The 17,277-nt window shown below is 39.3% G+C and overlaps 1 protein-coding gene across 2 annotated transcripts; it reads right to left on the bottom strand.

Moving 5' to 3' along the window:
• Positions 1-5,823: 5,823 nt before the first annotated feature.
• tm6sf2b (transmembrane 6 superfamily member 2b) lies at positions 5,824-17,023 on the bottom strand. Of its 2 annotated transcripts, XM_007570027.2 has the most exons (11): positions 16,858-16,974; positions 16,548-16,654; positions 14,696-14,799; positions 13,331-13,428; positions 13,085-13,188; positions 11,720-11,802; positions 11,185-11,309; positions 10,285-10,386; positions 9,114-9,206; positions 6,728-6,847; positions 5,824-6,175 (listed from the first exon to the last, which is right to left on the bottom strand). In XM_007570027.2, the coding sequence occupies exons 2-11, from the start codon at positions 16,625-16,627 to the stop codon at positions 5,939-5,941; spliced, it is 1,146 nt and encodes a 381-aa protein (XP_007570089.1). In that variant the 5' UTR covers positions 16,628-16,654; positions 16,858-16,974; the 3' UTR covers positions 5,824-5,938. The 2 variants fall into 2 exon arrangements, with proteins under 2 accessions (XP_007570089.1, XP_016536182.1); XM_016680696.1 differs by lacking the exons at positions 5,824-6,175; positions 6,728-6,847 and adding an exon at positions 8,636-9,022 and having other exon boundaries at positions 16,858-17,023.
• Positions 17,024-17,277: the final 254 nt, after the last annotated feature.

The raw sequence follows: 17,277 nt of genomic DNA, 5'->3' as shown, positions 1-17,277 counted from the left end.
CTCTTGAGATGATTGCAGCTGGCAAAGTGAAGAGACACGAAATCCACCTAACAGTTGCATGCAGATAAACCTTTTCAAAATTAAACCGTTCTGGTGGTTCTTTACAGCTGAGATCTAATCTGACTAGGAGCTTCTGACAAAGCCAGGAACAGGACCTGCCAAGTGATCGGCAGCTGTTTCTTTCCATGCCATCATGTTGCTTCTCCCTCTCTGAGGGATGGCAGATCCATCAATATGAGATGCAAACAAAGCAAAACTTTCACAGCGAAGTGTAGCTTCATGAATGTGAGCCAAAAAATAGACTCGAGTCCAAAGCCATAAGCATGCAGTGGTTATCATTGAACAAGGTACGTACCTTTTCTCAAGTCAAGTTTACAGCCGACATACCAAAAAAAAAAGAAATATCTTGTGCGATTATTCAAGCCAATAATTTTAAGGCATGTTTTTGTTTGAGTACAATTAAAAGCATTGATTTTGTCATATAAATCAGAGTGGAGGTCATTTTCTTATATAAAATGCTTTTTTTTTTAAAAACTGAGAATTACTACCATAAATTTCCAAATGTGTTTTTTTTTTTAGGATTATTTTACCATGTGTATTTAAATCCACCTGTGTCTCTTGTTCCTTGTCTAGTCTGGACCCGACTGTCGCTATCAGTGTGTGAGTACTTTGCCTCTACTCACCTGTGCTGCCCGGATTTGTGTGTATTTTGTCATTAAATCATAATTTTCTCTACATAACCTGGGTCTTACTGTGTTTACCTCACCGCAGAAATGGTCTGAATATCAACGATTGCATCTTCAAGCAGTTAATGTCGTCATATAATGTCCAGAGCATGCTGACCATTACAAAAGCCTGCCCTTTCACTGGCCTAAAACTGAAAAAAAAAACATTTGCATTTTATTGTAGAAGTACTGAACATGCTAAAACTTCAGTCATCTGTCAGTTGCATTGATGTGCTTTTCTATCAATAAACACCTGTCAAAGTAAAGAGAACTACTTATTATTCGCTGAAGTATATCTTCCAACTATCAGATAGATGGTAAAATCTATGCTTCCCTGCAAGTTTTCCAAAAAAGGCAATTTCCCATTTCCGAACATGAAGTTCGGAAATGGGAAATTCAGGGACATTTCTTACCTAATCAAGATGCATATGAAACATTGAAAATAAAAGAAATCTCATTCTCAAATATGAAATAAAGCCACAATGTCCCTTTTACTAAGACATTTTGTCTGAGTGATGCATTTCTCTAGTTTTTTTTTTTTTTTTTCAAGCATGAGCACAACTCTAAGTTACAATAAACGTGGGAGGCATGTGTCGTAACAGTCCCCCCGGCGCTCTGCACACAGGCTATTAGCCCTGGACAAAGCCGTCCGTGGTTTAATTCCTGAACTCCAGACCTTTAACACATGCCTTCTCTCATCTCTCTCTGGCCTGTTTCCTGACTGAAGCACTGGTGATAAAGGCCACTAGTGTCAAGAAAAGTTAGTCCAATTATTGTTTCCCTTTCTGGAGAATGTTCAGGGACACTGAAAACGGCTGTGCGGCCTCTTCAACCCAAATGCTGGGCTTGTGCTGTTGAGCTGGACGCTGGGTGGTGTCAAAGAAACATTTGGCCAACCACTCAGTTTGGGTTATGGATGATTTGAGAAAGAGTCATGTTGTTTTTCACAGGCTTGTGGTCTCGTGTGACGTCATGACAAGACGTCAGGCATTCGTGAACATCTTCCACTGGATGGAATAACAAAAGATGAGACGATCCAAATGGGTTTCTTCTAATCAAGCAGGTTTTTTTTTTCTTTTTGAGTTTAATATAGAAACATCGCACAACCAACCTGTAAAAGGGCTTTGATAATGTGATGGCAAAGTAAGGAGCACAAAACAATCATGGTCAGTGCTAAAATAATTATTTTTTTATACAGTAAATCTGTGGTATTCATGGGAATTAGGGATCACAACTGGGTGCAAATAGCTAAAAGCTAAAATATATTAAAAGCTTGAGACATTGCTTTAAAAATGCTTATTGCTGCCTATTTTAGTGGTTAAAATAGGCTTAAACATACCGGTGGAGGTAAAAGCTGATATCTACATTCTTCTTAAGCTCTGCTCTTGGGGGTACAGCGAATCAGAGGCAAGGAAAATGAATGGTTAAATCTTTTGTTCAATAATATTTTCTACCAAATTCTGATAAAAAAAAATAAAAATTAAAAAAATGTTGTACCCTTTAAATAACAAAGTGCCAAAAGAGCCACTAATAGAGCTGACAACAAGGGTCAACTGCTTGGAAGGAAAACATAGCAGGTGAATGGACTAAAAGATGAGATTTTCTTCAGGAGCCAGTTATATTTAAAATATATATGTATATACGATGCAAAATAAAAGGTCAGAAAATTTAAGGATATTGCATTCAAACTTGTCTTTCTAACTAAATAACAGCCATATTGTCTACTTCATTCTCAAAAAAGGAGACACAAAAAGACATCGGAGCGGAGACGAAGAGAAGGGATTGTACTTAGAAGATTAAAACATACATACAGTAGGTCTTGTTTTCATTTATGTTCAGATCTTGTGCCCAGCGTTTGTCCCGATTGTGTAGTTATAACTATATACTTGATACTCCTGTTATGCCGGAGTCGAAAATGTTGAGCTGCATTTTTCACGGCCGCAGCGCCACAGATCTTCAGGGCCTCCTGCACAGCCGAGCAGACATCTGCAGCTGAGATCCCCCATGACTCTCATCATGAGATTATAGAGCTGTTTTGGAGAGGCCATATTTTGATTTAAAGCCTCCGTCACATGAACATAATGCAGTCGTACAAGCAGGAGAGCGGGCACACTTCAGCACGTAAAAAAAGCTGCTGAGGGAGAGCAAACTGCACAAGTCTGCTTATTACTCAGCAAACCGCCAAAGGTAATTAATTAGCAGTCGGTCATGGAGCATGGATGAAAAGAAGGGTTACACTGCCGCGCTCAGAAGAACATGCAGTCATCAGATGAAAAGTATTTGGCAATTGTAATTGGTACATTATCATAAACACTTTTTATAAGTTTAGAAGAACCACGGTTGTCATACATCAACAATGCGTTATCTTATTAAGAGGAGGGGGGGAAATTCTTTTAGAATGTGCCATTGCATTTCATGCAATTGCAAACACATTTGATGCCTTTGTCAAACAGAATGGTGAGAACTGAAACAGACCACTTATTGTGCCACCCACATACAACTGCTGCATCCAGCGTCAGAAAGCAAACAAAGACGATCGCAAAACCAAAGAGAAAAGATGAAACGCTGGCAATCTGGGCACCAAGAATCAGACAGGGGAGAAAAAGAAAAAGAAAACAAAGAAAGAAGCTATCCTGTTGTTCCTACTTAAGCTCTATAAGAAAAGCTTTCAATCCAAAGCTGAAGGCAGACAACAGATGAGAGTAGAATCTGAGAAAGTTAGAAGCGCTGCTCTTGGCAAATGCATTAAACTCCGAAGATCATGTCGGCATGTCCTTGTCATTGCCATTTATCTTTTTAAATAGTTTTTGGGCCGACATATTTAATTTTGGGACCAATTTATCATTTGAGTGACGTGTGCATTCAGTCTGTCTGTCTGTGCTGTGCAAACATGTACAAATCTCAGTGAAGATATTTGTTTGCAAACGTCAGTTTTGGACTGCAGGCGTGTGAAGAACAGAAATGATCACACACGTCTGTGAAATATGACCAGATAAATTCACATTTAAAGAAACAGATTAAAATGTACATATATATATATATATATGTCCAAATAGCATGTGTAAAGCTAAAGCTCAAAACCCTGTAATGAACTTATAGGTCACAAGACTGTAGGAAAAAAAATATTTTCTGTAAATTATGTGTGAATTAATTTATTTTTAGATGAGCTTGGCAGGGTTTCCCCCAGAAAACTTTTAAGCTCAGTGCTCTGGGTGAAAGGGCAGTCATCCATGTTTTTGAGTTAAAAATGTTTAAAGTTGACAGGAAATTTGAAAGTATCATTTGATAGTTATGCATTTTTGGAAGAGTTGAAGATTAACACCTAAACACCACCTATAACGTGTTGTAAAAAGCCAGTCTTTAAACAAGAAACTAATAAATTAGCAATGCTAAGCCTGGTGGGGGCACCAGCAAAGCCTGGTGGCCCGCCAGGCTTACAATACACTGAAGGAAACCCAGGTTTAAGGAATCTCTGCTGGCTCCACAGTCAGTCATTACAGAGTTAATCTCTGTGTATGTGCAGAGCAGAAGAGATGCGACTGAAGTTAAATTGAGTTAACCATTCTGCCCCCACCAGTATGAAGCTGGCAACGTTTGGAAGAGACTGAATATAATTGAAAATATACTGCTCAAAAAAATAAAGGGAACATTTCACTTTAATGTTGTGTGTGGCTCCAAATCCAGGCCTCCATTGGTTAATAAATTTGATTTCCATTGATGATTTTTGTGTGATTTTGTTGTCAGCACATTCAACTTTGTACAGAACAAAGTATCCAATGAGAATATTTCATTCATTCAGATATAGGATGTGTTATTTGAGTGTTCCCTCTATTTTTTTGAGCAATGTACTTTTCATATGCCTCTTTTAAACAACTGAAAGTCGTTAAAAGGTAAGGATGATGCCATTCTTCACTGTAAGCTCTTCCATGGTCTCCCCATATCTTTTGGATATCTGTTGTTTTCACTGGGTGAAATATTGATCTCTTTTCCATTCAACAGCAGTAGCTGGAAACCTATTGTGTCTTCTCAGCCTTAAAAGATATCACAAAAACACACGATATCGCCTATGAGCACTTGGATTAATGCACAGGGTGGCGATAGTGCCGAGAAGCAGAGGAAGTGAGACAACTTGGTCATCACACACCTGCTTACCTCTCCGGGTTCACACACTGGTGATAAACATTTAACACAGCAAGCCTTCAAATACAGAGCTGAGCAAATCAGTTAACCTTTGCAGCAAAATGCGCTGCAGTCAACAAAGCACTTCATAATTCACCCAAAGGTGACTCGTGTTGACATAATAACAATGACAAATGTTGGCACCAAGGAAAGCTGCTGGGGCTGCGATAGTTTCAGTGAGCTAAAAACAATAATTTAACAGGTAGCCTCTATACAGCACATATGTGTCTTTCACTTCCCCACAACTCGGTTTAATGGTCATTTGAACATTAAAATGACATAAAACAAAAAGACACAATAGGCCTATATTAAAGGAGGGGAGTGTTATGCATATTCTAGGCATATGCTGTTATTTCATCCCACAATCAAGCCATCGGCTACCTTCAGTTGTTTTGAAAGAGATTTTCCAGATGAAGTCTGCAGGAGACAGAAGACTCCTGAAGGACACTATTTCAAGAAGAAGTAGCATCCTTTTACTGTGCGACACCAAGACACGCGTGTGTACTGTTGGATTCGCAGGCGTTGCCATGGAGAAAGCTGTCGTGTAGGTGTTTCGACCAGGTCAGCTCTAAGCCGTAGCTTGTAATGACTCGGCATCCAAACACGGAGCATTCCATGCATCACCACTCAGCAAGCAGCTGACAGCCATTCTCCCCAGCAGTTTGCCATCTTTATTTCTCCATCATCAAACTTGTATCTCCATTAGTCACTGAAAGAAACCTTTGCTATAGCACACAGAGATGACACAGAGATTTCTTCATTTTCAGTCGGTTTTGCTAATCTTCCTTGATCTCTAAACTCATGCATCATTTTGCGAACCGATTTGAGGTACACAAACATCAAAAGGCAAAAAAAAAAAAAAAACACACACACAACATTGTATACAGTGGAATAGAAAAAAAAAAAAAAAAAAAAAAGATTTTGAGCAAAATAATCTTTTATTTTGGAATTTTCAAGTATGACATTTGTGATAAAAAGTTCTTTATGAACCTTGACATAAGTGATTATCTCCAAAGGTCAGTGGGAATTCAGATTTATTTTTCCTTGTACTTGGTATCTTTCTCCTCGCTGTTTGGCAAACCAGTCTGCCCAGGAAAGGGGGCAATTTTTAGAAAGAAATAGGGGTTACTGTGAACCCGCATGGCCACCAGGACGGGGACGGCTGCGTAGAGCAGATTAGCTCCCAGGACTGTCCAGAAAGCATCGTTTGGGATACGAAATGGAGTTGTGGTGCGAGAATGGAGAGACCCCCCGATGTGGGACCACTGGCACTGAAAGAAGATAAAATAAGGTAAAGAGCTGCACCTGAGGGAAATGAAACAAACAAATTTGATTCCATTCGGATCTGTTTTGTTCTCTTTGCAGACCGATGGCAGGTGAATGCACGCCTCCCTTTTTGTCATACATTTCCCAGGGGGAATGTCTTGAATGTTTTTTCTCCCTAACCAGAAAGATTAACCACTGCGGGGGAGGTGTTCAGACTAAACAAGCTGGCTGTTTGGAAGACAGGGAGGATGCAATCTGCAACCAGCATGTGCAAGTAAAACAAGCTTTAGTCAAGGATATCCTCTTAATTCAGATCAATACTGGGACTTCATTATAGAGAATATGCTTTAAATGATAAATATGGTTCATGTTCTGTCTACAGAAGGAGAATGTTTTGGGTGACATTGTTTCACTGGCACACCAGCAGGTCCTGTGGATATTTGACGCAGCAAAACGAATTGCCAGTACAACCCAATTGAGCGTGCGACAATTCCATCATTAATCATGCATTCAGAGCCGTTCACACTTATTGTGAACGTCCGCCATTATGGTTTTACCTGGATCATGGCGCCAGCAAAGAACGTTGTCCAGTCTGACATCCACGTACACCCAGGCTTGAGGAGGCCGTAGACAAACGCGCCCAGCAGAGGCAGCCCGTAGAAGAACAAATGCAGCATCTAGGAAAACAAATACAAACTGTTTTTTTTTTTTTTGTTTTTTTTTGTCATATAATCTGAAGGTTGTCATAGTTATGCCCTTTCCGTTATTCCTCTCTGATGGTTCTATGTTTTTACTCTGATCTATGGCTAACGCCAAAATGTTGATTTCACTGTGTGCTAAAGTTTGCGACTCATCACTGTTGTTCCGGGCCGTTGCCAGAGATTTCACCTCTGGATAAAGAGGAAGGTGCCGAGCCAAAGAAAACAGACTCCATCAATGTCGTTCTGTGTTGTTGTTTAGTGCCAGCCAACACTTCAGCAGAGTATTAACACAGTGAATCCCTTTCCTCTCCTGGCAAACACTTCACCTACACTCTCACTGAATACAGAGCACAGCAGGCTTAAGCTCGAAATCCGGACACCGTCCGATCATTTATTTGATTTCATGTCATTTGATAGGAATATATACCAGATACAATTAAAGTGATGGTTGCATATATTATTACTTATGGACATTTCTATCTCATTCCACTGCAAGGTTTTTCCCACATAAGCCTATTATAAGTTAGACAAGAAATGGAAATAGGATGGTGTTTACTTCAAATCTTTCTATGTCAATCAGCTTCTGATAGGACAAGAAAATTGTCTAATTGTCTGCAAATCGGTGTAACATGTAATAAAGTAGCACTTACGCCACCATCATACTTTTTTGGGTCTTAAACTGCTTCACTTTGACTAGAAACACATTACATATGATGTTCTCAATACATGTTTCAACCTCTATCTCTTTTGTAAATAATCATTGGCTTATGTGTAAATANCAACAATATTCACATAAACAGTTATGAGGATCTTTAGCAATGGAATATTGTTAATCTGACGACCAACAGATTAGTTGGTCATCTTCAGGTACCAACTAATCTGGATTTACTCAAAATTAAGGTACATGTAAGATATTAACTACTAAGAGTCTTTAAAGAGAACCTCAGTTTAAAATTTCTGAACTATCTTTGAAGTATAAAGTAAATAACTTTCAGGGTATCGACAGTAACATGCAGGCGATTGACAGATTGTAATCTTTGACATCACTTCAGCCCTATTCAGGATGTAACATTGTGTCCTCAAATTTAATTTATCAAGTATAGAGTTCAAAAACATGACAAAGAACAATCGGAAGTGAGATAAAATGACCAAATGGGAACACTGATCATCATCTTGGAAGCGATCATAAAGTCAGTGCAGCGGTATCTTTTGTTCCTTCTCCAGCTCTCCACTCTCCGAAACCCCCAGTCTGCAAACTCAGCAGAAATGACTCCTTCTGTGCAAGGGTCACTGCAGAAACTTTCTTAACCTTCAGTCAAAAACGTCTGGCGCATGAAAGCCACTTTGCCACTTTATAAAAACCCCCCAAATTACAGCAGTAAATGGTTTCTTTTCATTGCCGGCCTGAGGTCCAGATGAATTCTAATGAGTTCAGCTCAAAGCCTAAAAGCCAATCATGTATGCCCTTCAGTCTTTTGTTGAAATGTCTTTGTTATTGCAGCCACGTTAATCTATTAAATATCCTTCATCATCGGTGAATGCAGCGGCTGGCGGGTTTTGAAGAAGTTTAACAATGTGCAACAAGCCTAACTTCATTTTGTTTCTTTCATCCTTTAAATACAATTATAAATCAGGCGCTGATGATTTAGGCACGCAGATCTGCAAACACAGATAACCAAGACATAATTTCACTTGCTGAACACACACACACACACACACACACACACACACCATTCTCCCACCCAGGGAGATGTTGATGGGAGGCTTTGGAAAGGGGGGGGATTAGCTTATCAAGTCCCCGCCGTGCGGTTTGATCAATGATTGCAATTGTGCCCGAACTGCAGCTGCAGCAATGTCTTTGGATAACCTATTGACAAAACAACGCTCGCTAAACAAAACAAACAGAACCCAAATGAGCGAGGGGTCAGAGGAAGAAAAGCAAGCCCGAAAGGGGACCAACTGCCAGTCAGAGTATAATCTGTTATCCATCTTAAGTAAATGAAAGAGCGACAATGATGCGTTGGCCTTTGGACCCTTCTTCATCTGGGCTTTAATGATGAAAAATGGCCTCGTGTTCAGGTGCCAGCTCAGCCAGCAGATGGGATCGGGGCGAGTTTCCAGCATGCTCAGAGTGAAACCTATGAAAAAGGCCTTTCATGTGGCTCGTTGCGCGAAACAGGACAGAGAAGAGACTTCAGACACTACAGCAGCAGCATGGGGAGGCTGAGAGAAAAATACCCACCATCACCTTGGGATAGCCCACGGGATCCTTCAGGTAGGGTTCGTACTGACTCAGGTACACAGAGCAGGCTTCAAGTGGGGAGTCCAGAGCCACCTGCAGGTAGACAATGTAATTACAGTGTCAATAAGAATAAGAATAAGAATAATTAAAAAAAAAAAAACACCAAAAATCTGCATCTACTGGAGCGTAACTTTTAATGGATTCTTTATCTTGTCACAACAGATGTCTTGATATATGTAATTATCAACTATGTAAACTAAATTTTAGAGTAACACACTGTATGAGTAATAAAACTTCCATTTTGGTAAATCATGCAGTTATTGGTGTGAGACAAAAAAAAAAGTCAGTTTTCATGCGTTTATACACAGATATATTGACAGCAAAAAGCTTTTGCGAATAAGATGGAGTGACGTTCAGTTTTACAGTACAAATATTTATTACAAAGCATGTGCAGTCTCTCTTCTATTCTTTTAGAAAGCCCATAATATATTGATTAAAATATAATTTCACATATTGACATTTTTTCATTTTAAAGCTAGGGTATGTGACTTTTATAAAATAAAACATGTGTTTAAAACATTTGTTAAAACTGTCACTGTGTCGTGGCGATATTGAATGAGGCAGATCATCAGTGAAAAAATTGAGCTCTTCTGCCATCTCCCAGTGCTCCCAGTGCTAAGTACAGAAATACACAGTTCGGTCAGAAACAACGAATCAGAACCAGGAAGAGGGTTTTGGGCATAGTTAATCATCTTCCCCTTTGCTCTCTGCTATGCTACAGTTGGTTCCCATCAGCAGAGCCTGACAAGAATGCTAATGCTAGTTAGCATGGGCACCGATGATACCACATTTAAGTTTTCTTGGAACGGTAAGTTGTTTCTGCGCTGTTTGCACATTGAGCGAGCGTGATTGACAGCGCTAAAACCTTCCTCCTGGCTCTGATTGGTTGTTTTTGACCAGGAGCTATGTTTTTTTTTTTTAATTATTATTTCAAATAGCAATAGTAGCACTAGGAGGAGGTGGAGGAGGTAGATCTTTTTTTTTTTTTGTTCATTTGTGTAAGTAGTTACATTGTCTCTCTGTAAATGCTAACCCAATTTGAAAACTGTCTGACTTCCAAAATTCTTCCTTGAACTCTGGTAATAGCAGTAAGTAAGTGTGACGTACTCACCAAGCCTCTGAGGACGGTGAAAGCCATGGCAGCCAACAGGAGCACCACCAGGATCAGGTCCAAGGGACGCCAGATTAGCTTCATGGTCTGAACGTGTTGGGCCTATGAGCAGGCGTGAAACAAGGGCAGAGCACAGAGCGGCTTAGCCCTGGCTGATGTTTGGTCATACTTTCAACTTTACATGCAACATTTTACCACTCAAGCGTAAAAGTTTACTCTTTAAATCTGAAGCTGAATTGGATCCAGTGACATGACAACGGACCAGAACATTCCAGTAAATGCACGCTTGTGCTTTGGATTTATTTCAGACAGGCTGTTCATGCAAGAAGTTCATCAAATATTTCATAGATGAAAGTGAGGATTCAACAAAAAGCATCTCACCGCAGCTATTGCTGACAAAACACGAGCTTTTACAGAGTAATGTGTTCAAAGTTATTTTTTACAGTCGGAATGCAGTTTTGTTGATATCCTTTGGTTAATAGAGTAAAAAAGCTGGTTGATCATTGGCATTAACCAGCAATTAAAACTATTAAACTTCTACTTCCAAAGATAAATAAATAAAAAAAATAAGATTAGACATTAATACTTGAACACTTGTTTTGGGTAAAAGTGAATATTTAAAAGGGCGTCTTCACTTATTAACAAGACTGCTAACATCTCACACCAACTCAACTCTCAGTTTTCAGATTCAAGTCAAGTCAATGCGATGTGAATTCACGCTATCACGTTGCCACTGTGTGTATAAAATACAGCAACTGACTTATCATACTGCGGGCATGAGTCCCCATCACAGAGAAAGGACGGCAAAGTTTATCAGGCTGATCAAACAGCATAAACACTGTATCTATAAAGCTCTTCAGAATCACATCGAAGGTCAAATCACTAATGCATCAGACTCACATTGTATCCACCGATAAGCGGCCTGTCCTTGGGCCGAGTGAACAGGGTGACGGCTCCCAGCACGGGCATCAAAAGAAAGAGAAAATTGAGCCAGAAGGCTGGACGAACCTCCGACCCGTATTTACCTGCCAGAAGCACACATCTATCAGCTTGTACTTAGCATTTCAAAGGCTGCAAACATATCCACGTAGCCCAATTATTGAACTTCCTGATAAAGATAAAAACTAAAAAAATAAAAAAAATCTCTCAAACATGCGGCGCAGCCTGCCTTGGATTGCACAACAGACCGCAGAGCACATTGCCAGCAGAGGAGTTTGATCTTGTGACACTTGTGCATATGCAGTTAGAAATGCCAAGAACAGATGCTTCAAGCTGGTTTCGTGCTTTGTTCTGCGGGATGCGGCGGCGGCGGCGGCATGCTTGCCCGTGCTTTGTTTTGCCGCCTGAACTGTGACGCTGATGGTACATGGCGGGGCAGATGTTTGCTTGATTAAAGCTGGGGCTGGTGGGAGACAGGATAGAATATTAGCCTCACCTGCCACTATCCCGGTAATAAACACACTCATGTTAGCACACAAGGAGCCGGCCCAGAACAGGCCCAGGGTACGATAGGCTCTCCTGTGGAAGAAACAAACAAACAAACAAACAAAACAAAAAAAAAGATGCATGCTTTTTAATGATCTTCAATTATATTTACAGAAACAATTTAAAAGACTGAAGGCGGCGCTTTGCTAAACTGAATTCAACATGTGGCTTGAATGTATTACAAGGCCTCATTTTACAATTTAAGGCTATATAATCAGTTTTCAGATCCAGTTACGGTAATTATCTACAATGAATCAAACTGTGTCGAACTTGCAGATAATAACAAAGATTTTCGACAAAGTTTTCAGACAAGCTCGATAAAGCTAGCTCACCATTTGTTGTCTCTTTTGGCAACAAGCAGCCATTTATGTATACACTGGCCTAGAAAAGCATTGCTTCCTCTTTTTCAAATGTTTTTGTCATGTCACACTGGCAAACATCAGCTAATTTTATTAAGATTTTATGATTTCACAGTAAGCAGAGCATTATTGTGAAGTGAAAGGAATAGAAGGTATTATTTTTAACTTTTTTCTTTAATCTGATATCCTTAAACAAAATCCTGCACAGCAAATTAGTTTCAGGAGACCATAATGGACCAAAACCATAAGAACAAAACTGAACTCTGGGGAATACAGCCAAGATTTTGTTTGGCAGAAAACTGTCACTGTACAACCCCAAGAACACATAGTGAAACACGTGGATGGCAGCATTATGACATGAGGATACTTTTCTTTGGCATGGATGGGAAAAGCGGTGAGAGTTTATGGAAAAATACATGTAATTCTGAAAGAAAACCTTAGACAGGCTCCAAAAGACTGGAGTGAATGTCGCCGTTCCTGTAGAACAACAACCCCATAAACATACAGACAAACCCGTGGATATATTTAAAAATCAATGTCAACAGATGATTTCCATCATATCCAACTGAGCTTGAGGTATTTTGGAAAAAAAGAATGGGTAAATATTTCCGCTTCTAGATGTGCAAGGCTTGTAGAAACACTCTACAACTCTAAAAGGCATACAAATAACTGACTCAGAGGGTCTGAATATAATGTTCACTGCACTTGTTAGATTTTGATTTCAACAAATATGTCAGAAACCTTGCATCATTTCCCTCTCACTTTACAAACGTGCACCACTCTGTGTTGGTCCGTCACATAAAATTCCAACTGAAAAAACAGAAGTTCGTGATTGTAACCTGGTAAAACATGAAAAAAAAGTGTGTGATTGCTTTAGCAAGACGGTGTTTTGTTGTGAGGACAGGCAAAGATAAAGTGGACACAACTTGACTTGAGCTGCATTCACGAGCGCCCACCTGTCTGTTATCCTGCTGATCATCATCAGGTAGAGGATAAAGTGTGCTATTCCGTCCCAGTAACACATCATGATGGCATATGAAGTCCCCAGATATGGCTCACCCTAAAACATTAATGAATATCATGGCTTAAAAATCCTTGTAAATAAATACCTAACATGGATTTCTGCTCTTTTTTTTAATTAAATTATTTCTGGTATTGGTGTTGTTTTATGCGATTATTAACAGTAAGAAAATTCAACTTACTGTCTTCTGGTAGAAATCCATAAAGCCAGAAATTATGCCGTCATATTCCAAGGCACTGGTCAGGTCAATGACACATGTAAAACAAAACTCTGCAAAAACTGCGTTGGAAAAAGAATATTAGTTAAAGTTCCAATTCTGTTGGGGGGAAAAAAAAGACAATTATTCTTTAAAAAAAAAAAATTTTATTCATGTTTACCACTGGGAATCAGAAAAAAAAACTATTCAGACCATCAACCTTTATCCAGCTTTTCTGTGAGCTGCTTTTGAGCTCTGAAATGTTTGCCTTCAACCAGCAAGCCATTGATTTATAGAAGAGTGTGGGGAGGTAAATTAAGTCTTGAGTGAAATGGTAGGCTGGGGGCATGTTTTAATCACACTGAGAAGCCTAGCCTCAGGTTTAACACCCAGCAGAGCTGAAAGGCCTTGTCCTGCAGGCAGAATCTAATAGAGGAGGCAACATTAAACTGTGTTACAATTCAGCTAAAGCCCTCACACCATAATCTCTGAAAAGGTAATCATTTTAAGTGCTATTTTGTATCACCTGCTTTTTTTTTTTATTTTCTTTCTTCGCATGTAAAAAATAAAAATGTAAAAAATAGTTCATATTCTGTGAACGCCGCATGTTACGAAGCAGCTCTGGGATGCCACGTTGGGCTATTATGACACATTGAAGACGCGTGCCGACTGAGATGTTGACAGCCACAATAATGTGGGCTGGACCGAGTGTATTAAATATCAGAAGTAAACAGCATGATGTCCCCCTAGGTCCCCCTGGTTTTAATTATAAATGGCTGCTGCAGCCACTCTATTCTGTGTCCCTGCAGGACCAGAAAGTAAGAAAAACGTACCAAGAGAAACCTCAGATATGTGTAGCTCTTTTATCAGCATTCTCGCTTTTATCACTTCAAATTCTTTGACATTTGTAGCTGTATCTTCAATATTTTTAAACCCTTTTGCTGAATGTGGAATCAGTTTGTGTTATATACGTGTTTAGAAACAGCTTCTCACTTTCCACATGCACGGTCATATGGGGACAAAATCTTAACACAATGGCTAAAGACTCCCAGTCTGTGGAGGAGGGGGAGGGGGGGATTGAACCAGTCATGCCATAGAAAAGTCTGATTAGACTTTGCTCTGATCCTGATCAGTATAAGCAGCTTTGAACATATCAAGCAAGATCATATTGGGTAAAATTCTTGTTTTTCACTCTGATATAGTGAGCAGTGGGTGAAGCTTCTGGAAATCCTTGAGTTCAGCTCGGTACCGAAGTGTGGAGGGTATTTAAGGTGTTCAAATCCGGAGAATTTCGAAACCCTATGTATGTGCGCAAGTGGGTTGAGAAGTGCACATGGTTGCGTTGATTACCAAAGAATAAGAAGTCTTTAGGTGGGTTGCCACGAGTGATGAGGTAGTAGAAGAGAAACACAATTACCAGCACAGCGACACCGGTCTCCAGGATCACATAAGGCCTGTGGGGGGAAAAAAACACGTGACTGGAAGTACAGCGATTCCACCATCACAGCACAATTTCTCTTCCTCGTTCTTTTTGACTGAACAGTTTCTTCCAGGGGGGGAATTGTGCTGATCTTCTCTGCGAAGCTAAATTACCGACTCGCAGGAGGCCAGATTGCACAACGTACATGCTGAGATTTGAGAGAAATACCTGGTTGTTTGGTTTTCTTTTCACGATTATCTTATTTTGCTTTGTCATGCAGTAGAATGATAGTCAAAACATCAAGCACATTTACATTTCAGCTTAAGGTGCATATAGCTTTAAACCCAAATATCTTTTGTTTTTTTTTTAGCTTTATAACTTTTTAAAAGAAGAGAGCAAGGAAGAAGATCCATAATGCTAATAAAAAGCTTTTTTTTTTGCACATGCAGCAGTTTCAGAGCTTTAAAATGCCTGTGCCGTGTTTCTTATAAATATTTATGCTCAGACGAAATATTCCCTATCTATTGTTTCAAAACTACATCATGTTAATTAGTCACATCGATCTGAAAACGTATCGCCTCTGCAACGCGGTTGCCTAATGTTGCGCTAAACCAGAATTACAAGTTTGACTGTAATCATAAAGGAGCCATTAAAAAAAAAAAAAAAGCTTTAATCAATCATAAGCATCAAGGAGAGGAAACACTGAGGTAAGGCTATATGTAAGTTCAACACGGCTCTCAGTGTTTACTGGTCAAACGTGCCACTGGAAAAGATTAATGTGGCCGAGATATCTCCAGGCAAGCAGAACAACAACCACAGGGAAACTCTCCACGTCTGCTCGCAGAAGGAAAACAAATGGCTCCCGCGTGGAAGGCGGGCCTCCCCGACTCGACTCGACTGTACGGGAAGATTTATGCACACTATATTGTTTGTTTGCAGAGTGTAAGAGCACAAGGCATATGGCCTGTCAAGAGCAATTCATCAAATTCTTCTGTGCAGTCTGAATTGACTGTCATCACACACACACACTTGAAAAAAATAATAAGGAAAAGAAAAAAACAGAACCAGCTGAAATATTCACCTAAGAGGTGCATAAGAGTCCTCGGAGATAAGAGATGCATTGGGAAAAACACAGAGGAGTGGACACCAACTAGGGCTTTGTTTATGTAAAGTTAAGGTTTGCAGTGAGCAACCGTGAAAATCTGCGAATGCTATGCAGCTTTTATCCAATGAATTGACAGGAACATGTGACCAGTAAGTGAGAGAATTATTCCTTGCAGCTGAAAGAAGTAATTATGTTCAAGATGATATCAGAATGTCTCCACAGGTTCAGCTTGCTGTTTTCTATTGTGACATTTTTTGCTTTCCTACCCCCCTGAGAAAGTCAGATTTCTTTTTATTTTGGAAGGGCAATTAAAATAGTCTAAAGAAAGCAGTAATTATATGATGTATTGCTTAGTTGCAGCTGATAAAAGGCAACTGTGAGCTTGCAGAGTCCTCTACTGGCGGTAAAGTTCATATTATCACACGGCAGAGGAAGGATTACAATATTTTATGCTGTTCTCCAAGAAAAATATTTTAACTTACTGCATATTATCAGCTGTTTAAATCATTAATAAATACAAGTATTGTGAGCACATTTTTAAAAAAAATAATTTAAACTTCCCACTTTGTGTTACAATAAATTTTTGATATGCAAAACTCTTTGATTAACTGTGTATTGAAGCAAAAACAAACAAAAAAAAGAAAAGAAAAAAGATCACTAAACATATTATTACTTACTCTTGAAACTCAGGGGTGGTGTTCATTGCATAAAGAACACCAAGGGCAGAAAACGAAAATAAAAACACTAAAGTCTCCATTTCTTCAAGTGGTTATTGGTCCCCTCCCTGCAGAATACGGAGAAAAGTTGAACATAAAGGCTGATTATATTACGCCTGTTGAACCAATATCAAATCATTGATCTGTTTCTAGAAACTAATATTCATCAAGTGTGCTATATTTGAAAAAAAAAAAAGATATCTAAATAATTTATCATGTATTAAGGTAAAAAAAAAAAAAGATTTACAACAGAAACAGCGCAGACTCTTACCTTCTGGCTACCCTTTTGGTGGATTAATCGAACTACAGCTGGACGGAGGCGCACAAGGATTTTTCTTTGGAAAAGAACGAAGTGGGCAACAAAGAGACCCTTGAGTCAAACTTATGCAATCTGAGTGTGAGCAGATTTACCTAAGACGTATTAGAGGATTTTAAGTTACACTCATTCCTGTGTTGTGCTGCAATTAGTGCTGTGTTTGAAATAAAAAAAAAAAATTTAGTTTGAGTTAATGCTCCCAAAGGAATTTACAGACTCCCTCTACAGTTCTACCTTATATAGTAAACATAGTGCTTCCTCCTTAGCAGCTTTGCTCTTGTTGTTCCATAAGTGAGCTTTTTATTGTGTTCAAATACCTGCTGGAATGCGTTATGTGTTTTCCTGTGACATGAGTTTATTGGGTTTCCTCTCTCC

The sequence above is a fragment of the Poecilia formosa genome, unplaced genomic scaffold (assembly GCF_000485575.1).
Source record: "Poecilia formosa unplaced genomic scaffold, Poecilia_formosa-5.1.2 Scaffold254, whole genome shotgun sequence".
Taxonomy (NCBI): domain Eukaryota; kingdom Metazoa; phylum Chordata; class Actinopteri; order Cyprinodontiformes; family Poeciliidae; genus Poecilia; species Poecilia formosa.
The sequence above is the reverse complement of the archived record's forward strand: the minus strand, read 5'-3'. Positions and strand labels throughout refer to the sequence as shown.

Bases quoted from the DNA above. Each gene is read 5' to 3' on its own strand.
- tm6sf2b (XM_016680696.1), bottom strand. From the start codon at position 16,627: ATGGAGACTTTAGTGTTTTTATTTTCGTTTTCTGCCCTTGGTGTTCTT. The intron at 14,800-16,547 runs GTAAGTAATAAT...TTCCCCCCACAG, and splicing joins ACCACCCCTGAGTTTCAAGA to GCCTTATGTGATCCTGGAGA. The intron at 13,189-13,330 runs GTAAGTTGAATT...TTAATGTTTTAG, and splicing joins TGGATTTCTACCAGAAGACA to GGTGAGCCATATCTGGGGAC.